General features: G+C 56.7%; 4 protein-coding genes across 6 annotated transcripts; 1 reads left to right on the top strand and 3 right to left on the bottom strand.

Annotated features, from left to right (window-relative positions):
* Positions 1 to 702: 702 nt before the first annotated feature.
* Positions 703 to 3,031, bottom strand: LOC133276108 (activated RNA polymerase II transcriptional coactivator p15-like). The gene is made up of 5 exons (XM_061466631.1): positions 2,826 to 3,031; positions 2,685 to 2,760; positions 2,455 to 2,571; positions 2,203 to 2,311; positions 703 to 1,128 (listed from the first exon to the last, which is right to left on the bottom strand). The coding sequence occupies exons 1-5, from the start codon at positions 3,029 to 3,031 to the stop codon at positions 1,049 to 1,051; spliced, it is 588 nt and encodes a 195-aa protein (XP_061322615.1). The 3' UTR covers positions 703 to 1,048.
* Positions 3,032 to 3,553: 522 nt separating this feature from the next.
* Positions 3,554 to 13,328, bottom strand: NCLN (nicalin). Of its 3 annotated transcripts, none has more exons than XM_061466698.1 (16): positions 13,058 to 13,328; positions 11,357 to 11,547; positions 11,001 to 11,145; positions 10,285 to 10,379; positions 9,989 to 10,069; positions 9,735 to 9,838; positions 9,550 to 9,638; positions 9,258 to 9,397; positions 8,519 to 8,697; positions 8,271 to 8,358; positions 8,149 to 8,187; positions 7,882 to 8,045; positions 7,261 to 7,314; positions 7,101 to 7,179; positions 6,324 to 6,423; positions 3,554 to 5,871 (listed from the first exon to the last, which is right to left on the bottom strand). In XM_061466698.1, exons 1-15 carry the CDS (start codon positions 13,239 to 13,241, stop codon positions 6,364 to 6,366), a joined length of 1,692 nt encoding a protein of 563 aa, XP_061322682.1. In that variant the 5' UTR covers positions 13,242 to 13,328; the 3' UTR covers positions 3,554 to 5,871; positions 6,324 to 6,363. The 3 variants fall into 3 exon arrangements, with proteins under 3 accessions (XP_061322682.1, XP_061322683.1, XP_061322681.1); XM_061466699.1 differs by lacking the exon at positions 3,554 to 5,871 and adding an exon at positions 5,900 to 6,126; XM_061466697.1 differs by lacking the exon at positions 3,554 to 5,871 and having other exon boundaries at positions 5,900 to 6,423.
* Positions 13,329 to 14,311: 983 nt separating this feature from the next.
* S1PR4 (sphingosine-1-phosphate receptor 4) lies at positions 14,312 to 15,562 on the bottom strand. Its single transcript, XM_061466647.1, has one exon. It carries the CDS (start codon positions 15,515 to 15,517, stop codon positions 14,312 to 14,314), a length of 1,206 nt encoding a protein of 401 aa, XP_061322631.1. The 5' UTR covers positions 15,518 to 15,562.
* A 4,215-nt stretch (positions 15,563 to 19,777) lies between these two features.
* LOC133276122 (mast cell protease 1A-like) lies at positions 19,778 to 21,479 on the top strand. The gene is made up of 5 exons (XM_061466646.1): positions 19,778 to 20,037; positions 20,116 to 20,248; positions 20,367 to 20,502; positions 20,660 to 20,911; positions 21,108 to 21,479. The coding sequence occupies exons 1-5, from the start codon at positions 19,923 to 19,925 to the stop codon at positions 21,237 to 21,239; spliced, it is 768 nt and encodes a 255-aa protein (XP_061322630.1). The 5' UTR covers positions 19,778 to 19,922; the 3' UTR covers positions 21,240 to 21,479.
* Positions 21,480 to 21,623: the final 144 nt, after the last annotated feature.

Here is a 21,623-nt window from a genome sequence, read left to right as displayed (position 1 = left end):
CTGAGCTGGTGCAGCCCCTGCACCTCCACAGAGCAAGGGCCTCGGTACCTCCTACTTCACCAAGGTGTTGCAAGTGTCAGATATATTTAAGAGCATGAAGCATTCGGATACTATGGAAACCAGGGCAAGAGAGAACCCAAAAATAGATGGAAGACGCAAGCTGTTGAAGAGTCTGGAAAAGTCTTGCTGAGGAAGGCTGCAGCTGAGCCCAGAGTGGGATCCATTTAGAGCTCAGGCACAAAATAGCCTCTCTGCTCTCTTCCCAGAGCTTGTCATTTTTCTCTGCCACAGGGAAAGGAATATTCCTTTTCCTCCTCAGGTCTTTAATTTCCCCTCTATTTAATAGGCTTCCTCCTCATCAGTTCCCTGGAATGATTCGCAGTCTCCTTTGCCCTTCCCATCACCTGGAGCAGCCCCGTTGGCTGCTTCTGTCCAGCAGGATTATTGGGAACGTTGCATGAGAGCAAACATCAGAGAGCCTTCTCCTTCTGAAAGGGAAACCCAACAGCAACCTGCAAAGAAGGGTGCCTGAATCAAGGAGGTGTAAGGCTGTGAGGTACTACCCTGGCCTTTTTATAATGCAAGCACCTTTATTGTGTGTACCTTCACCCTCTACAGCCAAACCAGTTGCTACAGTACAATCCCTTTCTTCACACAGAAAAGCTGAATGACACACAGAGGAAACAAGGAGGAAGCCAACGGGAGGTGTACAACCCATCTTTCTCAACACTGAACCCAGTGGAAGACAGCACCAGGTAAAGCATCCCACAAGGCTGAAGCCATCCACGCCTCTTGTCCCTCACCAGCACAGATCTCAGGTCTGCTTGGGACCAGATGTGCCCAAGTCCCACTTCAAGCACTGGTGCTGGTTCCCAGTGCTCATTACAAGCTACTCCTTGGAAACAGAAGAGTCTTTTCAGCATGACCACCTCAGGGAGGAAACCCCAGCGAGGTGAGGGGAAGGCTTCAGGTGGGAATCTTTGCCTTTATACTCATCAGTGCACTTAAGGGAAAGGAAAGAGATTGAAGGTGTCCAAGATTCTTCGTGTTAGAACTTCTTTACTGCAGCATCGACCTCAGGAATGATCTCCTTCAGCTGGTTCCACTGCTCTGCAGACAGGGCAATCCCTAGAGAGAGCAGGAGAGGCTTCAGAGGAGGCAGGGGTTGAGCATCAGTTTCCTTTCAACTGCCCAAGGGAACCAATGCCAACTCCAGCCCTGTTTAAAGGAGCTGCTAACAAGAAATCACTCGTGTGGCTTAAACCCTTGAGAAGAACTGGCTCCTTCTGAGGTCCAGCAGAGATCTTGATGTGCTGGGCCTCTCCCTTACAAAGCCAATGCAGCAGGGGAATCCTGGTGTGTGGTCCAGCCAGATGTCAACTTGTTCCTTGGTTCAGAATCACATGAAAGAAGTGGGGCCAGAGTGTTATTAAATTCTCTAGATAAAGATCAGGGCCCAAGAGCTCTTGCGACAGCAGAGGCAGTATTTCACTGAAAACCCCCATTTCTCCATCCTCTCTGTTTTAACTGACATCCCTTACATTGTGGGTGTGCTTTTTCCAGCCTGGAAGGAGTCCACAAGGCTCCTTTCCCTCCCTGCTCCCAATAGCACAGAAAAGCTGGAGGGCTTTGCTTCCCATTTGCATTACAGGCTACGCAGTTCCCTCTGAGGGAGCAATTTAGACTTGTAACTTCTCCAAAGGAAATTCATTTCTGGAAGGAAAACCACGCTCCATGGGTAGGAAGCAAATCGAGCTGAAGCCAATTTGCCTGCCCTGCACACGCAAACCTATAGCGAGGACCAAAAGGTTCAATAGGAAAGCCCACATCAACCCAGTCTTTGTCAGGCACAACACCCAGGGCAGGTGAAGGGAGAGCAGAGCCTGAGAACTATGAGGCAAGTGCCAAAGTTCCAAAGCAAAAGGCCTGAGTTGAGCCTTAACTCCGCAGCTCCAGAGGAGACTGTGTCTTCCCTTCTCCAGTACTTCCATCACCTCCCCAGGTAGTGCTGGCCTCTATAGCACATCGCCACACAGCTCGCCTAAAGGATAAGGAACACCTAACACAGCAGGGTCCTGGGAGGGACCTAGAAGGGTCTTATCCTTCCTGTCCCCACCTCAATTGGGAAGAGTGGATTTACTTTTGGAGGGGGGTGTTCTCCCTGCCATTATAAGGGAAACCCCCCCCAAACATCACCGGTACCTTTCCTCCCTGGCTTCACGTCACCATCCTTGCCAGCGTAGAACTCCCTGATGTCCACCAGGCCCTTCCCCTTGAAGCAGGACACTCGCACATAGCGCATGTACCCAATCTGCAGGGACACAGAGCCCGTGGTGAACCTGCCCAAGCCACATGGGCCACTCAAGAGCCGGGAATGCTGTCTTACAAGGGGAGCAGGTAGAGGGAAGGTGGATATAGAGAGATGGAGGAAGAGCAGCTCCCTGCCCTCAGTACCTGGAACATGGCCCCCTCCTCACCACCTTGTCCCATTGGGGTTTCTATCGCCTTTGAAGACTTGGCCTCTGTTTTCAGCTTTTTCTCTGCCTTCAAAGCCGCTTCTTTCTTTCTTTTCTAGACACAGAGATCACCGCTTTGAAGAGCGGGGTGAGGAGCCGCAGGAAGGCATTACCCGGGCCTCCACAGCCCACACGGTGCCCGTCACACCGCCGAAGCGGCTCGCTAACCTTTTCCTTCCCATCCTTTCCCTTCCGGTCAATCTCCACGCTGTTCATCCCCACCAAATCCTTGCCTTTGGGCATCCTATGGGCAAGAACCGGGCGTCAGAGACACCGGGAGCAGGCGGGGAGCCCCGGCCCTACCGGTACCTCCCGGAGCTCTGCCCGCGCCGCCGTCCCGCCGTCCGCCCCAAGAGCCAAGCCCCGCCCCTCCCCGCGGCCGCTCCGCCAATCGCGCGGCTCGCTGCTCTTCCCGCCATGTCAACGCCTCTTCCAGCCAGCCAATCGTGGCCGCGCTGCCCCGCCTCGCCCCGCCCCGTCAGGGCCGGGCCGTGAGGGGAGCGGGCTCTCGCCATGGCCGCCGGTCGCTCGCTGCAAGCCGGCCTAGTGCGAGGTGCGTGGCAAGGGGCTCGAAGCTGGATGGGCTCGAAGGCTCCTTCCACCCATTCCACGGCCGCTGTGTTTTGCAGGACTCGGCGAACACACACCTCTAAACACGAACAAACAGCTCCCAAGTGTTCCAAGAGTCATTTGTAACGGCAGAGGCTGGAGCTTTCTTGCATTAGAAGCTTTAACTGCTTCCAAGCAGCGCAAAACGTTGGGATACATGGGAATTGCCTCACCTTGGGGGGGGGTGGAATCTTGCTCAGGGTCCCTAAATGGGGTCCATCCTACTATTTGGCTTTGGACTCTATAGAAGGGGTGATGTAAACCAAAAGGGTGGAAATCCATGTTTATCCCTTCAAATCAGTCCAGGAGATTCCAGGCCTTTGGGAGCTTCCAGCTCTCCACCCAAATCTGTTCATCAAACCCACTCATGGGGTTTATTGGGTTTTTTTCCCAAGGCACGAAAGGGACAAACGAAGAAGGGAAGGAAAAACGTGGAAATACTTAAATATTATTACATTTATAGTCAGGGAAAAAAAAAAAAAAAAGGAAAATAATCATAGGTCAATCAACTGCATTGAATTTTCTATTAGCTTTTAAATAGTCACTCAATATACATTTGTTCTTTAGGACACACGAGAGAGAAACAATGGAGGCAACACTGCCAGAGCCATCAACTCTTTGCTCCCGAGCTTCAGCTCTTCCAGATGATCACCATGGAATTGCTATCCAAGAATTCCAAATGGAAACGAAACCAGATCAACCCGGAGCCCCCCCACCCCAAGGCCCAACCTGCAGGGACACCGAGGAGCAGCCGCATCATTTCGGATCAGTTCGATCAAAAGTGAATGGCTCTTCAATGGAAAACCCGCTTTGTGCTGTGACCACCACGAGGGTGGGTGATTTCAAACCACCCCCACCCCAATTTGGGGTGGTTTGAAGCATTCTGGAGAGGTCGTGGTGATGCCTTCAGGCACAGGGAGTGGGATACCCAGTTCTGCTTTGGCTTCAGGGCCTTTCCTCTTCACACGGAGTACAAGAGTAGAGAGTCCCTATTGCGCAGTAGCACTTACTTCAGAGCAACAAAGCAGCCTCTTGTTTGGGAGATGGACTACAGCAGTCCAAGCTACCCGCACACAGTCCCCATTAGTGCTTGTGAGGGTGGGAGTGGGCAGAAGGAACAGCTTCAGTGCTTAAAACCTGTTGGAAAAGCAGGTTTTTGGAGGTGCAGGCTTAGACAGCACCAGGGCAGCAGGTAACACCAGGCAGAGAGCAAAGCCAAGGGGTTTCTGGCTACAAGCATCCGCTGCCAGTCGCTCGTGTGCATGTGGACATATGTTTTCTATGCTTCTTCCTTACATGCCATGGAAACTCCTGATCAAAAAGGCTCCATAAAAACAGGGGCAACAAGAACCAGCTACATAGAGCTCTGCTGCAGTGTTGTGAGCTTTTATCTCACCACAACAGCGGTTGTTTCTGCCTTCGTGGCTCACAGCAGTGGCAGAACTGAGCAATGCACTGCACTATAGCTCAGCACCTTTTTCCTTGGGTTTTCCAAACCTAGCAGAATAGCAGGGTCTATTTATTACAAGCTTCGCTGTCAGCTTCCCAAAGGAAGCAGCACTGGGGCAATGGAGTTCGCTCTGCTCCAGCTATGAGAAAGCTGGAATTTGATGGGAGTGGAGAGTATTTCGATGCCCACGCATTTGGACCGAAAGCAGAAGCCCTTTACCATAGTAAAAACTACTTTCTCTAGCAGCCAGCTACACAACGGGCATCCAGATTACAGGATAAATCGTGATGTGCCCCTCAGGTTTATGAGCTCTCCTCCTCTGCCTCTTTCAACCTTTCATTTAAAGGGCTGCCATTGGCTCCAGGCCCTGCATCAGGAGTGTTCCCTGTTGAGATCTGCTTTAATACTACAGCCCTGACAGGGACAGAGCTGTTACCACACTGCCTTGGTGGAAGCCTTTGACTCTGAGCTTCAACTGCAGATGACAATTCTTGAGCACCCAAGCCTTATCTCTGAACAACATTTGGCTCTCCAGCCAGGAGCAGCAGCAAAGTTAAACTTAGCCTTGCTCAAGGATAAAAGTAATAGAGAGTGTGTGTTCCAAGAGATGCTCTCTTAGGTATTGCTCTAGAAAGAGCCATGTTTAAAACGACATTCATGAAACTCCTTTTTGAGGTTTGTTTTGCTTTTTAATGGCTAAAGGGACCTGCCTCCCTCCATACACACTGGGGGCAGCACATGAAAGGACAGCAACAAGCACTTTGGGAACGTGCAGGCCAGGAACAGTGTTTCCAAAACTAATAAAGAGCTGAAAAACATGAAATGAGACCCTGAGATGCAGATGAACATGGGAACCCCCCCAAAATCCAGACCCCATCTGGAAGTGAAAGCTGAGGAATGGAGAGTGAAGGGATTACAGACCAGAGCTCAGCAGGAGCTGGGTTGCTCTTGTTATTAATACAACCAGTTCATTTAAATACATGGAACAGCATAGAACAGGGCCCTGCAGCAGTTGGACCTGTAGAACACCTCTTCAAAATCAAGCCAGAGGTTGGTACAGAGCGATGGCAGCTGTGAACTGCTCAAGGACCAGAGAAACCAAGTACCCAGCACAATGCATCTTCCACGGGAGACGGGAGGGAATCTGCCCTGGCACAAACCCTACTGCAAGGAACCTGCTTGACCAATCTTGACTCATCCTGCCAGTAACAGCAGAGATCAGTTCCAGTGCAGCTCCTTGAAGGGAGGGAGTTATTGCACAGTCTAATTGCTCAACACACCTTCCTAAAGCCAGGCCTGGAAGATAAGGTGCCATAAGAAACCATGCTAATAGTATTCTCTTTAATTTCACGTGCACTTCTTTTTGGTTAAAACAAGTGCTCCCAGTCCTGTTTGCTGGGCAGAGGTTATACATCACTCTACTCTGTAGTTTCCAAGTATGACATGTGTGTCCATGAAGGTGCTGGACTTGCTTTTACACTCACAGAAGCTGCTCAGAACCAGCCAGTGTTGGATCAACCTGCAGAACTCCTGATGTCTCTGAGCCTTTCCCTTGCCAAAAGCAAAGGAAATCAGACATGGTGCAAATGCAGGGGAAGAAGGTGAAGAAAAGCACTTCAAAGGTGCACAAGAGTTAAAATGTCATGTTCTTTCTGCCTTCCTCCCCTCTATAGAGGAGCAAAGAGGAGACAGAGGAAGAAAACCAGCAGGATTCAACGGAAGGCAGAAAAAGTTCCTGATGGGCTCACCGATGGCTCAGTGCTGCTGTCTGGGTGGTGCCTTGGGGCTTCACTGCTGCTTGGTTTTAAGGGATAATCTCTGTATCATCCTGTAAAGGAGACCAAAGTGCTGGGAACAGAAGGAAAATAAGTAACCATCAGTCCTTCTCAATACTCATAAAATGACTGTGTTCTACAGAGAGGCAACAGGCACAAACTAAACGTGAGGAAGAACCTCTTTACAGCGAGGGGGACTGAGCACCAGAGTAGGGTGGCCCAGAGAGGTTGTGGAATCTCCTTCCCTGGACATATTCAGGAGACATCTAAGGTGAGCAGGGAGATTGGACTGGATGACCCTCCCAACCTCAACCATGCTGCGTTGTGGAAGCTTACTAGAAGGCTTAACTCAATCCCACTGGGCAAATGCAACACCTTGTCCGGATCATACGGAGCACTCACCCTGAGGACAGGGTGCACCTGGTGCAACAGGAGTTATTACAACTTGGAGCTGTACAGAAGTGTTTGTGCCTGTCTCACCCCCCCAGAGATGATGCAAGCACTTGATAAAGTCTTTTCATTTTTTGGATGCAGCTCTGTTTGTTCTGGAGGGGAACTAAAATGGCAAGAGATGGCCTTCGGGTACTCAAAACACATGCACATCAAAGAGCCATCCTGGACTACTGCTTTTAGAGTGGAGTGGCATTATTGTTTCAACTGTGGTGCTGGGAGGGTGCGAGCACCAGTTACTGCAGCTAATGTGACTTGTGAGGGAAATACTACACCCACTTCCTGCTTATTCCCCTTTACCTGCACTGCCACATAGGCAACACCAAGGTAGGCGGCGATGCAGACAGCCAGGAGCAGGTCAAAGATTGCTGGCTTGACCCTGTGACAAAGAAAAAACACCTGAAATTGCTACAGCTACAGAGGGAGGCAACAGCTCCCCACATCCAAGGGGGCTCCGTACCTGTATGCATTCATCACCTGCTTCAGCTGGTCATAGAACACAAACTCAGGGTCCCTGTGAAAAGAAGAAACCCTTCAGGTTGTACAATGCATCTCAACGCTGCGGCAAGGACAGCCCAAGCCCCTCATTCCCAAGGAGTTCATCCAGCCAGAAGCAGGGAAGCGTGACCACCTGCATTCCAGTTCTGAACTGGTTTTAGTTAAGTCTTTCCTACCATCAGAGGCCCAAGTGTACAATTCAGAACATGCTGTTCAGCTGTCTCAGAGCAGCCCATGGAAGATGCTTCGCCATGGTCATTAAACTGCTTCAACCCCAGCAGGGTTGCCTCCTTGCCATTAAAGTTTTCCAGGGGACCTGAGTCTTTCCCTGCATCCCGAGGAAAGCAGCACTCGAGAGTGGGAAGCATGGAACCAAAACAAGCTCTTCACACAGAGGGAGCTGCTGGGACTTGTTACTGTGGTGTGAGGATGAGAAAGAGCTCTCTTCGGGACAACAGAGAGCATGAACCAAAGCCGACAGGAGAGAAGGAAGGACCAATCACTTCCAGCTCCATGCCAAGAAGTTGGACACGAAAGCATTAGAGGGGGAAGCCAATGTGCATGCTTTCACTCCTTGTCTTACCTTTTGTCTGCCTTTACGTGATGCTGTTTGACATCCTTCAGGTAGCGACCCATGTAATATTCTAAGGTGTTGAGGAAGGTGCTGTCTTTATCGATGAGCTGCGCAGCCCTGGGCTGACTGCTCAGCCAGTCCATCACTGATTCCAGCTGCTCCTGCTGGATCTGCTGCAAGAAAACACCACCAAAGCAAAAGGAGTCAAGCACGGGGACCAGGGCCCCTCTCACAGATCCTTCATTCCTCCTTCCCACAAATAAAACCTGTGCTCACCATCTGGTCCGTGAAGATCTGCAGGTCTGCAGGTGCGCCCTGCAAGGGAATAAAAACCCTTGGTGCAGGGCACCTGCTTGGGCGGGACAAAGGTGGCAGACAGCCCAATGGACAGCTCTTACCTTGTCTGTTAGGTTGTAGATGACCCTTGTCAAAGCCTCAGCAATGATCCTGGTATTCCTGGTTAGTGCCTTAGTGTCTACTCGTGACCTAAAGCAGAAGAAGGGGATTATAGACTTGTTGGCGGCTCTAGAACTCCTCTAGAACCCCCCTTTCCCACTGCAGCAATCCAGAACCCAACTCCCAGTGGTTTTTCACCCATCAGCACAGCAGCAGCAGTGCTGAGGTTGGATGGGGGGTGGTCTCCCACCTCCTGTCCATGATGCTGTTGCGCCGGCTGTCCCGGTGGCTCTCCAGGTGGGAGATGGTGAAGGCGGGCAAGCGGCGGATGGCGAAGCGCTCGTGCTCCCACGCCAGCATGTCCTCAGCCAGGTTTATCTTCTTGTGCACCATGGAGAACTTCACCTCTGGGAACTGGCTGGTAACAACCTGAGGCAAAGGACATCCAGGGTGTCACTGCCCACTGCACAGTCCCATCTCACACTGCCCAGACCCAGCTGGTTTGTGTTCCCCAAGGTGCAGTTACTTCCACCTCTAAGGTGCAGTTACTGCCATTAAAAAGTTGGTTTAATGTCAGAAAAGAAGTGGTGAATGCTCCATCCCTGGCAGTGTTCAAGGCCAGGCTGGACAGAGCCTTGGGTGACATGGTCTAGTATTGAGGCATCCCTGCCCATGGCAGGGAGTTGGACCTGGATGATCTTAAGGTCCTTTCCAACCCAAACCAGTCTGTGATTCTATGAAAAAGCTGGTTTAGGGTCACTACAGGGGAGCTTTTGCAAGCAGCAAGCCATAAGGAAGTGCAGTGGAAAATGCAGATCTGGTCTGCTTCAGCTGGGACTGTGGCACGAGGATTTGTCTGCACTTCAAACCAACAACACACGAAATCCCTCCATGGCACAACTCCTCCTTCATCCTTTCCTCTCTTGGAGAGCTGCAACTCCCCACAGTAAGTCCCAAACTCCCCATCTACTTAAAATGCTTCTCATTACCGTCTCCAGCTCCCTCAGAAACGCATGCTGCAAAGTGCCCTCCTTGGGAGGCTTGGAGACATGGAGGTGGAGGCTGTTGCCTCGACCCAGAGTATCGAGGCAGAGAACAAACGCTACGTTGTCCTGCAGCAGGCTGGAATCTGGAAGAGACAAACCCAAACCCTTATTGCTCTGCTTTATGTTGGGATTTCCATCCCCAAAAAGCAGGGAGATTCCCCCAGGAGGGTTGATATTCCAGTTAACACCATTGTATTAAGAAGCCTTGCTAGAGAACACACAGCCCCCTCCTCACCAGTGTGATCCAAATTGTCTTCCAGCCACCGCTTGGTTCCTTGATAATTAAACTTGCCACCTCCAGATGCAAAGAACAGCAAGTTGTACCTGCAGGTCAAAGAGGACAGGAGAGTGTCAGCACATCACACTGCACACTACAGGACTCAGCCTGGGACACCGAAGCAGGAAGAGGGCAGTTCTCACCCCGCGTGCGTACGTCTGTAGGTGTAGAGCCGGGAGAAGAGCCGGGCGAGTTCCAGCAGCACCGAGATCCCGCTGCCATTGGAGTCAGCCCCATGTGACAGCCACTGCAGGACAAAGGGAGACCAGGTGACAACCTTACACTGACCCTTGTAGCACAACAACCTTCAGGATAGCCCACCCCATCTTCCTTTAAGGCCAAGAAAACCCAGCGGGGCAGAGGCCATATGGGAGCTGCAGAAAGGAAAGATACTCACTGGAGCCACTCCGAAAGAATCATAGTGGGCAACTATCACAACAGTGGGCAGGTCTTCTCCACCCAGCCCCGTCAGCCTTCCCTGCAGAGGAGAGAAGTCAGTGTCATCCAGCATCACTTCTGTCCCCTGTACAAAGACTTCTACACTCACACTGAGCCTGAAGCAGCCTCTCTTCCCAGGACTTAAGACACTTCTCTGGCTGAGAACCCCCCTCACTTCCCCTACCAGTCCAAATGAAGCCCCAACAGAAGGTGGTATCCCACCAGTGTTGCAGTTTGAACCCATCCACAACTCACCTCCACGCTGGGGATGAGCCAGTCGTTGATGGCTTTGCTCTGAGCCCCGCTGGTCACCATCTGGAAGCCATTGGCAGTTGCTGTGTGCAGCAGGACTAGAACAAACCAGACAGAAATGTGCCCCTGGGGAAGCTTCATCCCTTATTTCCATCGTTTTGAGCTTTGGAGGCCAGCTTCAAACCATCTAAGCCCTCTCAGTTGCTGCTTGTGCACTGACATGGAAACCTGGTGACCAAGCACTTCCATTCTGTCCTCAAATCCCAGCATTTTGAGCTGGCTAAACCAAACCCCTTTCTCCAGCAATCCTGAAGTTCACCACACGCAGCAGGCCACTAAAGATAGAAAAGTTCTTTACAGGGAAATACATGGAAGCAGTGAACTGACCTGTAGGCAGACAAAAAGCTTCCCAAACCCCACCACACTGTAGTCATTTAACACCTTCAGTGCTGGTTTTTAACCTGAGTTTCTCTCTCACTTGCAAGAGTGTGAAGCTGAGAACTAAGCTCCACGCAGCTGTATTTCTAAACTCAGCCAGGCAATACTCTAATACTCTCTTACAGTGTGTTTTAATTCCATTAAACCTCAAAGTGCTTTAATAAAGACAGAACATGAAGGCAGCAGACCACTGGCTCACGGTGCATGACACAACAGACTGCTCCCAGAGGTGGGTCCAGGCCTGTCCTTCCTCTAAACCTTTCCCACTTGTCAGAACTCACCTTCTGCAGCCGAGGCAGAGCCCTGCGAGGCAGAAGCAGCCCGGGTTTGCTCATAGATTGACAGCAGCTCTTCATCTTCCACTGCAAAATAGACTGGCACGATGGTTTCCATCGCGAGCATCTCCGGCTCGATCTCCATGAACTGCTGTGGGTTGAAAGGAGACAGAGACTCAGCAGCTGCTAAAGGTGCAGGAGGGCAGAGCAAAATGAACCTCCAAAGCAGAGAAAGCCAAGCTTGAAATCAGAGCAAGTGCACAAAACCAGGAGCTTTCAGTCCTGCAGCAACCCAAACGTCTCCCCCCGCCACCTCCACTCCATCTCCCATGGGAAGAGAAAGGGAACCTGCTGGTTTTTACCCTGACGACATCCTGCGGGACAGAGGAGATGGCTCGGGGCAGGATGATGACCACAGCACCCGCGGACTGGCGCAGAGCTTTCTGGTACTGCTCGTAGGAGAAATCCACCAGGCGCATCATGACGCAGCGGCGGCTCAGCACGTCCGCCTCGACCGTGCGCGCCTCCGTGTTGAGCACCGCGCTCCTGGTGCCTGCAGGACAGCAGCAAGAGCCTTGCTAAGAGATTCCAGCCCAGCCCCTTCTCAGGGCCAATGTGGTGAGCTTCTGAGCAGCCAGGACCTGCAGAGAGCCAACCTCGTCCCTTCCCCTCCATCCAAGAAGGGACAGAGATCTGGGGGTTTGCCTTGCATCCACCTGTGCAGCCACATCCTGCCTGACTCACCTCCCTGAAGCACTACACAGCCTTCCCCAAGGTTCCTCTCCACCACAACCACGCAGGCTGGCCTGGCTCAGGCACCGGGATGTTTCTGTGCAGCCTGCTTTGAACTGCTCCCTCTCTCCTGCTCTCAGTCCCAGCGTATCAAATCCCTCACATGAAAATGCAATCCTCTGGGAGAGCAGCAGCCTGGAGGCTTTCCAGCAGCTCCAGAACTCTCCAAGAGCAGACCACAAGGACATCTTGTATAAATAGAACCAGAGAACGAGTTGGAAGGGACCTTAAAGCTCCAACCCCCTGCCACAGGCAGGGAACTCTTCCACTGGAGCAGCTTGCTCCAAGCCCCTGTGTCCAACCTGCCCTTGAACACTGCCAGGGATGGGGCAGCCACAGCTTCTCTGGGCACCCTGTGCCAGCGCCTCAGCACCCTCACAGGGAAGAGCTTCTGCCTAAGAGCTCATCTCAGTCTCCCCTCGGGCCGGTTCAAGCCATTCCCCTTGGCCTGTCCCTGCATCCCTTGTCCCAAGCCCCTCTCCAGGTTTCCTGCAGCCCCTTTAGGCACTGGAGCTGCTCTAAGGTCTCTCCTTAAGGAACCTTCTCTTCTCCAGGCTGACCCAGCCCAGCTCTCAACCACACAAGGAGATGGCAGGAGACCCACGAGCGCATCTGCCTGGGACCCAGCGAGGCTCTCAACAACGTGGAGGTACCTCCGGGAGAGTCAGGAACCCCGCTTGGCTCTGGGTTAGCGAGTGCAGGAGGAGGAGACTGAGAGCTTCAGCACTTCAATGATTCACAGAACAGGTCTGACCGTAAGGAAGGTGTTGCACAACCAGCAACAGAACGGAGGAGCTGGAGGTCACCGGTAGCATAAAGGAGCAGCTGTACAAGGACAGACTCCCGAATGGAGATGCTGCTAGAGCCTGAGGAGCCACTGAGGGCTCAAAGGCAGGAGAACAGAAACGAGCTCAGCACCAAGCTCCCCAACGTGCCACAGAGCTGCGGAGTAAACCCCACATGCAGGAGCCTGCAGGGCACAGCGGGAGCCCCGGCCACCCCCGGCTCACCCTGCGGGGCCCCCTCCTGCTCCCGCTGAGCCTGGGCTTTGCCCGACGGGGCCCGGCTGCGGCTTCCCCGCGGCCTGCGCTTGGCCGCCCTCCCCGGGCCGCCCGTGGCTTCGCGGCCTTCGCTGGGCCCCTCCCCGGGCTCTGGGCTCTTGGCGGGTCCCCACCACCGCTGAACGGGAAGGAGGGAGGCAGAGAAGAAGGGACGGAGGGAAAGCGAGGGGGGGGATTCGCCCTCCCGGAGGCCCGAGCCCGGTGTCTCACCGTAGGGCTGCCCGCCCAGCTCGTACTGCTGCATGCGGTACACGGTGAACTCGTGCGCGGCCTCCGCGGCGGGCGGCGGGCCCAGCAGCAGCAGCAGCACGGCGGGCACGAAGAGCAGGAAGCTCAGCGGCAGGCACGAAGCCTTCAGCACCGATTCCAGCACCTCGCCCGCCTCCTCCAGCATCGCCGCGGCACCGGCACCGGCCCCCGGCCCCGCCGCTGCGGCCCCGCTCCACCGGCCACGCACGGCACGCACCGCGCCCGCGGGATGCTGGGAGCTGTAGTTCGAGGCGCCGCCGCAAGGGACGCTGGGAGTTGTAGGCGCCTCCGTTCGTGCTCCCGTCGGGGCTGCAGGGGGCGCTCCGACCGGAGAACACCGGGACACCCCCCCCCAACCCCGGTCACGGCCCCGTTGCTTCCCCCCTCTCCCCGCCCCCGGTTGGGCATGGAGGGCGCTGCCGGTGCCGGTTTCCCCCGGGCCATGAATGAGAGCTCGGGCGCAGCTGTTCCGGCAGCTCCGTTTATTGGGGAGAGCCGGGAGCTGCCCGGTGCCGCGGGTGTGGGAATGGGGAAGGGGGAATGCGAGGCACGAACCGGGCTCCATCGGGCCCTGGGGCTGGTTTGGAGCTTCCCACGGCTCCCACAGGAGCTGCTCAGCCCCGGCCCCAAAGCGAAGGGCTCCAAGCGGGGGCAAAGCCACCTCGGAGCGGGTCCCCATTGGCCCTTGGAGCTGCAGGACCTCGGGATCTCCGGGGCTAAATGGAAGGGGCAGAGGCATCAGTGGGGCGGGGATGGGGGTCTGTGTGTGGCTGCTGAGCTTGTGGCTCCTGAGCTGCCTCCTCTGCTTCTTCCAGCCCATCGGGAGGTGGAGACCCTCAGAACATCTCTTGTGCCACCCCCTCCTCCGGACGGGCCAGGATCAGACCCTTCCATCCCCTGGAGGAACCTGCGGCCGCTCCGCCCCACTGCAGTCCCCGGGTGACGATGACTCTTGCAGTGATTGCTGCAAACACCGGTGTGGGGAAAAGGATCATCCATAGAACAGGGTCCGCTTCCAACCCAACAGAGGGATGTGCCCGCATCCTTCACTCCCACCCCACCGGAGCCGTACCCCGGGCTGAAGCGACCGGAAAGCCAACAACTGGGATGGAGCCACACTCAATCAAACCCGAGCTGCCTGGGTTGGCCTCAGCCGGGCCAGGCCCAGCAGCAGGAGGTCCTGGTGAGCTGTGGGGCATCTCCTGCTCGCCGCCCTCAGAGGCTGGGCAGGTTGCTCATCATGCTGGAGTTACTGGAGAGCGGAGCGCGGGGCCGGGCGCTGCGGAAGCTCTCCCGGTACCGCAGGGAGCTCTCGGTGGATGAACCCGAGTTGATGTCCGTGACGACCAAGCAGCTCCCGGGCTCGCAAAGGCCGAGGCGGACGCAGCAGCAGCACAGGAGGCTCCCCACGGCGCGGCGAACCTCCACGCTGCGCAGGGAGTAAATGACGGGGTTCACCCCCGAGTTCAGCATGGCCAGAGCCAAGGTCCAGTCCAGGCTGTGGAGGTGGGCGCAGCTCCGGGGCTCGCAGAAGACGTCCAAGAGCAGCAGGACAAAGAGGGGGCTCCAGCAGATGATGAAGGCCCCCAAGATCATCAGCACGGTCTTGAGCAAGCGCAGGGACCGCTTGCGGCTGTGCCTCAAGCTGGTTTGCCTCGAGCTGGCCTGGACCAGCTGGAAGATGGAGATGTAGAGGCCGAGGATCCCCAGGAGGATGATGCTGAACATGACCACGGAGAAAAGGATGTAGTTCTTGGAGTAGAGAGGCAGGAGGACGGAGCAGGCGCTCAAGTGGCACAGGCAGTTCCAGCCCAGCAGCGGGAGCAGCCCGATGACGAAGGCCAAGAGCCAGCAGCACACGATGAGGCCCCGTAAGCGCAGGGTCTTGCTGGCTTCGTTCTCAGCGATGGGCCTCACCATGGCACTGTAGCGCTCGATGGCGGTCACCAGCAAGCTGAAGGTGGAGGCGGCCAGCGCCATGAAGAGGGTTCCTTCCCGCAGGAACCAGAGCTGCGGGGAGAGCTGGAAGGTTTTCCTGCCCGAGAGGCAGAGGTTGCACAGGTAGGCAGCCCCGGCCAGCAGGTCGCTCAACGTGATGCTGGCGATGCAGGAGTAGACCCAGCGGCGCGCTCGCAGGCACCGCAGGATGGCCAAGAGCACCAGCAGGTTCTCCAGGATGATGATGCAGCTGATGACGGCGAACGCTGTGCGGGTGAGCCCAGTGCCCTCGTCCCCGGCCTGCCTGTTGCTCAGCTTGCCCGTGAAGTTGTAGTGCTGCAGGATGATGTTCACGTTCCTCAGGGCAGCCAGCTCCAGGCAGGAGCTTTGCCTGTCGAGCAGCTCAAGTCTGAGCTCGGGATACTGAGCAGAGCCAAGGGGAAGGGAGAGATTCGCCAGCCAGCTCCGCTCCGGACCATCCATCCTCTGAGCTTTGGGATGCAGGATGGAGCAAGGCTTGGGAGCAGAGCAGAGGCACCAGGGGGCTGTGGCTGGAGCAGGCTGAGCCCAGCAGCTCTGTACAGCGTGGAGATGCGAGCCAGAGTCCTGCCTGCCGGCAGCACTGGAAGGAAAGGGGAGAGGAGGGTGAGGTGTTTTGTAAGTCCAAGCATGAGCATGGGCTTCCTGTTGTTTAATGCAGTTTCCTGATGCGAGGCACAGCACTGACATCGTCCCTAACTTCATCGTTTGTGGCTGTTCTCAGCTTTGCTCTGCTTGGGAAGGTGGGACAGGAGTGAAATGATGTGTCAGGAGCTGCTTTGAGTCAGGGTGTGCTGGGTTGATGGGGAAACACCTGCCTGGCCTTGGGCTGCTCAACAAAGCCACTAAGAGCACCTAGAGACACCAAGAGCTCTGCCTTTGGTGCCATTCAATTCACCCCTGAGCCTGGCAGGGAGCAACTGCCCCTTCACCACCCATGGGATGTACCCAAGGCACATCCCTGTCCAGGCTCCCCATGGGCCCAGCTCGTCCATCAGGACACATCCATCCACACCCTGCCCTGTCCATGCAGCAAGTCCAGGCAGCCCAGGGCCATAGGGACCAGCGGTCAGAGCCCTGCAGCCTCCACCAGCACCTCTCCAAGCACCCACCAGGGATGGGTCAGGAGCTTCCCAGCACCCAGCACAGGGAAGCACAAAGTTGCTGCCCCTTGCTGCAGCGCAGCCTGATGTGATTGAACAATGTCAACGCCCATCATTGACCCTGTGCCTGCAAAACTCAACCAGAGAGGAAGCCCTGCAGGATGCTGCTCCCAACACAGCGCTTCCATCCTCCTGATGCACTCACCAGTGGTACCCGGACGAGGCTCCCGCTGCCCGCTGAGGTCCAGCAGCTCTCCAGATGCGTGTCTATGGCCCAGCAGGGAGGAGGCTCCTTGTGCAAAACAAGAGAGGGTTCTACCTACCCCAGTGGGAAAGGGGAAGTTACAACATCAGCACCAACCACATCCCTGTGCAGGGGGGGACCCCACCCAGGGCAACTGCATAGAGAAAACACGCCCCGAGCACCTTGAGCTCAGGTTAAAGCTGTGGCTGCTCCCTGCTCTCACCCCCCCACACACACACACACAAAGCCATGGAGAGGTCCCCAAGTGGAGAGCAAAGAGAATGGCTTGAGTTGGAAGGGACCTTAAAGCTCCTCCAGCTCCAACCCCTGCCATGGGCAAGGACCCCTTCCACTGGAGCAGCTTGCTCCAAGCCCCTGTGTCCAACCTGGCCTTGAGCACTGCCAGGGATGGGGCAGCCACGGCTTCTCTGGGCACCCTGGCACAGCGCTGGGGGCAGAAGGGTCAATGTGACCCTCACCCCTCAGCCCTGCTTCAGGCTGAGCTGCTGGGGATGCTCAGCACAGCCCAAAGGATGCGGGGATGGAGCCACGCACCCTTGCCAGGGCCCAAGGAGCTGCTCGAGCTGTTGGCAGCGCGTGAGCAGCTCAGGAAGGAGAGATCAGACAAGAACCAGCTCCTTGTCAGGGACATCACAGGGGGGCAAAGCAGAGAACCCCAGCCTGGGTTGGCATGGAAGGGACCTCAAAGCTCAACCAGCTCCAACCCATGCCGTGGCGACACCTTCCTCTTAGAGCAGGATGCTCCGAGCCCCTGTGTCCAACCTGGCCTTGGCCACCACTGCTCCCATCAAAACCGAGGTGCCCTCAGCCACAGGAGGGGGTTCCTGTTGTGAAGCAGCAGCTCCCTGCCCATCTCTATCTGCACGGGCACAGGCTGGGCTTTATCTTGCTTTATCGTGCTTCTCCTCTGCTGCTCTTTCAGTTGAGATGCTCTTCCTTTGAGATGCAGGGGCAGGGGAAGGACACCCCCTCCTGCAACGCTTCCCAGCGCTCGCCCTCAGATGAGGACTGTGATCTGCTTCAGACTGCCTGATAGTGCCGAGGGCTGGGCTTGGGGGGACCACAGGAGGCAGAGGGGGCACCCTGGGTGCTGAGACAGGGGCTGTAACAGCACAAAGCTGGACCCCTCCGGTGCAGGATCCTGCCAACAGGGAGGGAAAAGCACCTTGTGTCCAGAGGGAAGCGTTGGGATGCAGCCCAGGACAGCCTGAGAACCTGCAGCATCCCATCACTCCCATCAGTGGGGACCATGAGCAGATATGGGGGGCAGAAGCAGCAGCTACCAAGAGGAGATAACACATTGATGACTTGTTTGAGGTTTTCCTGCTGTGCTGCTGCTCGGGCCCGATTAGAGCTTGTCTGTTCATCCTGATTAAATAGAGATCCTGGGTGGCTCTGCCTGGGGGCTCATGGAGCAGGGCAGCCCCATCTCTTGTCCCACAGGGCTCCCACCCCATCCTGGTCCCGCTGTGCAGCCCCAACCTCAGCTGAAGCATCCCTGCACCGATGGTGGATGTTGTTGTGCCCCAGGAAGGGTGGAGTTGGGCTGGTTTGAAACCCGTCCTGACACTTGGTTTCATTTCACAGATCACAGAACCCCAGCCTGGGTTGGGTTGAAGGGGCCTTAAAGCTTCTCCAGCTCCAACCCCTGCCACGGGCAGGGACCCCTTCCACTGGAGCAGCTTGCTCCAAGCCCCTGTGTCCAACCTGCCCTTGAACACTGCCAGGGATGGGGCAGCCACAGCCCCTCAGCACCCTCCCAGGGAAGAGCTTCTGCCTAAGAGCTCATCTCAGTCTCCCCTCGGGCAGGTTCAAGCCATTCCCCTTGGCCTGTCCCTACATCCCTTGTCCCAAGCCCCTCTCCAGGTTTCCTGCAGCCCCTTCAGGCACTGGAGCTGCTCTCAGGTCTCCCCTTCAGGAGCCTTCTCTTCTCCAGGCTGCCCCAGCCCAGCTCTCTCAGCCTGGCTCCAGAGCAGAGCTGCTCCAGCCCTCGCAGCATCTCCATGGCCTCCTCTGGCCTCACTCCAGCAGCTCCACGTCCCCCTTGTGCTGCTGCTCCAGCACTGGATGAGTTCACACGGGGACGTGAGGGAGGAACCAGCCCTCGCCCAGGAAATGGGCTCCGGGTAAACAGGGAGGGGGGGGCCGTGGTGGGGACCCCGGGTGTGGTGCCAGAGGAAACCAACCTGAGCCCAGCACCTCCCTGTGCTTGGTGCTGCAGGGGCACCGCGCGTGGTGGCGGTGGCAGCGATGCCGGTGCTGCTGCAGCGATGCCGGTGCTGCTGCAGTGATGCTGGTGCTGCCGCAGCGATACCGGTGCTGCCGCAGTGATGCCGGTGCTGCCGCAGTGATGCCGGTGCTGCCACAGCGATACCGGTGCTGCCGCAGTGATGCCGGTGCTGCCGCAGCGATGCCGGTGCTGCCGCAGTGATGCCGGTGCTGCTGCAGTGATACCGGTGCTGCCGCAGTGATGCTGGTGCTGCTGCAGTGATGCTGGTGCTGCCACAGCGATACCGGTGCTGCCGCAGTGATGCTGGTGCTGCTGCAGTGATACCGGTGCTGCTGCAACGATGCCGGTGCTGCTGTACCGTGTGGAGAGCATCGGTTCGTGTCCCGCGCACCACTTCCTCCACCTCCTCCCTCTCTGGTGGTTGTACATAACAATACCGAGTGGTTTAGGGCCACGGAACCGCTGTCTGGTTTCTGTTGTCTGCTGCAGAACCTGGCCCCGAAGTCAGGCAGCTCCTCAGACACTGCGCCCATCACAAGAGCATCGCGATGGAACCCAAAGATCAGCCACCAGCCCAGGCTGGTGAGAGCCAGGGCTAGAAGGAACGGGGATGTCCTGAGCCCCAGGGCCATGACACGAGGATTCGGTCACTGCTATGGAACAGGGGCAGCCCAATGGTGGCTTTGCTCAGGAGCACCAGGAGGGACAAGTGCAGCAGGATTGGTGCTCAGCTGCGTATTTAAACACATCCCACATTGCCCGGGGCAAGGGGAAGCGCCAATGGCAGCGATTCTGGGGCAGAGCATCCAGAGTGGGGCAGGCAAAGGCTCCCAAAGGGATGGCCCCAGGTGAGGATGCGGCAGGGGCATGAATAGGCCTAAGGGTTTCCCCCTTCTTCCCTCCACTGCCATGGGCAGGGATGGCAGAGTCATCCCAGGGGCTCCCAGCATCCACAAACCAGGAATGCCGCGAGCTCCCAAAGGCACAGAGGAAGCCAGGCTGGCGGCCAGAGCTCGAGGACCCCATTGGAACCTGGTGGATGCGATCCACCTGCAGGGAAGAAGAAATCCGTGACCTGAGCAGCATCCCTGAGGCTTCAGGATGCCCCTGGTCCTCGTGCGCTGCTCTATCAGTGCCCGGGGAGCACAGGGCTGCTGCTCTGTGATTAGCACTATCAGCCCATCGCACGTGGCTTCCTGGCTGCCGGGTCCAGCTGCTCCCAGGGTATAAAACCAGCTCCTGCTCACTGGGATGCTCCAACTCCCCCCCCGTGCCTCAGAAGGAGCATCCATACGGCTGCAGGACAGGATGTGCTGGCCCCAGGCACTGCTGCTGCTGCTGCTGCTGCTCTCAGGGGCTGATAGCAGTAAGAGGGGAGCTGGGAGGTGCTGCTGTGGGTCTGCCCCACGGCACGGGCTCAGCCGGCAGCGGGGGTGTCTTGCAGGTCACATCGTGGGGGGCCACGAGGCTCAGCCCCACTCCCACCCGTACATGGCATTCCTGAAGGTAGGACATTTGGCCTGCGGAGGCTTCCTGGTGGCGCCGGGCTGGGTGATGACAGCGGCGCACTGCATGGGGTGAGTACCTCATGGAGCCCCCCGCATCCCCTTGGAGCAGGTTCCTCTGCCTCGGAGCACGAGGGGAGGGTGAGGAGGGGGAGCCCCAACGCGGGTTCTCCCCCTCCTCCGCGGGCAGGAACATCACAGTGATCCTGGGGGCTCACAACATCCACAAACCAGAACGGAGCCAGCAGGTCCGGGGGGTCGACAGGTACCACCAGCACCCCGGCTACGACCCCAACACCTACCTCAACGACATCATGCTGCTCAAGGCAAGGCTCTCGGTGCAACCCATCGGCTGCCTCTGCCCACGCCGGAGGCAGGAATGGGAGGGACCCAGGGGCTCGGAAGCGCGTTCCCTCCTCATAGGAGCATCCCTACTCGCTGTGTGCGCTCAACAGCCTTCCCCAAACCCCTTCCTTCCCCCAGCTGACGGCAAAGGCCACTCTCAACGACTACGTCAAGACCATCCCCTTGCCCAAAGGCAGCAGCGACCTCCCCACGGGTACCAAGTGCGGTGTAGCCGGATGGGGCCTCATCGACGAGGAGCAGGCGACCAACAGGCTCTTTGAAACCAGGGTCTCCATCTACAGCCGCAGGAGCTGCGTCCGCTTCTTCCCGCACCTCGACACCGGCATGGTCTGCGCCGGCAGCTTCCATGAGCTCCGGGATTCCAGCCAGGTACGGGAATGGGGCAGGAGGGGGCTGTTGAAGGAAGAGAGATGCTGGTTCCCAATAGAGGTGATCGGATGCGTAGATCCAACGTGGGTCAACGATTCCCTGCTCCAGAGCCACAACCTTGCTGGTATTCCCCAAGGGAGGGACCAATTCCTGCAGGGAAGAGGCCTCTCAAGGCTGTTTCTCATCTCGTCCCCAGGGAGATTCAGGTGGGCCCCTGGTGTGCAATGGGGTGGCACAAGGCATCGTGTCCTTCGGGTACGACGCTCCCCCCGGGGTCTACACCCGCATCTCCAACTACCTGCCCTGGATCAGGAAAATCATGAAGTAGCCGCAGCTCCGGTTCATCCCTGCCCCTGCTCAAGGCTTGAGCCCCCTCCTCAGCATCCCAAGGGACCAGACGAGCGCACACCAGGGTCCCTCCCTCCATCCCGAGGCTGCCGCTCCTCCCATTCCCTGCCCATCCCGGCAGAACCAGCATCATCCCGGATGGCACCTGAAAGAGGCTGTGCTAGAACAGAGCCCGTTTCCATCACAGGTCACCCTGTCCCTGCTTGAGCCTCGCTGCACTTAACCCCCAGTAAAGGCAGAGCTGCATCTCCCACCGTGTCCCTTCTCTTGTCTTCTGCCTTGCCCTTGGGAGCAGGGCGGGTTGGGGATGGTGAGCATGGGGCAGAGCTCTCTGCACCTCCATCACTGCAATGGGATGCTCAGG

This window comes from Pezoporus flaviventris, unplaced genomic scaffold (genome assembly GCF_033815535.1).
Source record: "Pezoporus flaviventris isolate CSIRO_AGI_PZ_B2104156 unplaced genomic scaffold, CSIRO_AGI_Pfla_v1 ptg000043l, whole genome shotgun sequence".
NCBI lineage: Eukaryota > Metazoa > Chordata > Aves > Psittaciformes > Psittacidae > Pezoporus > Pezoporus flaviventris.
This window is presented reverse-complemented; position numbering and strand designations above follow the sequence as displayed.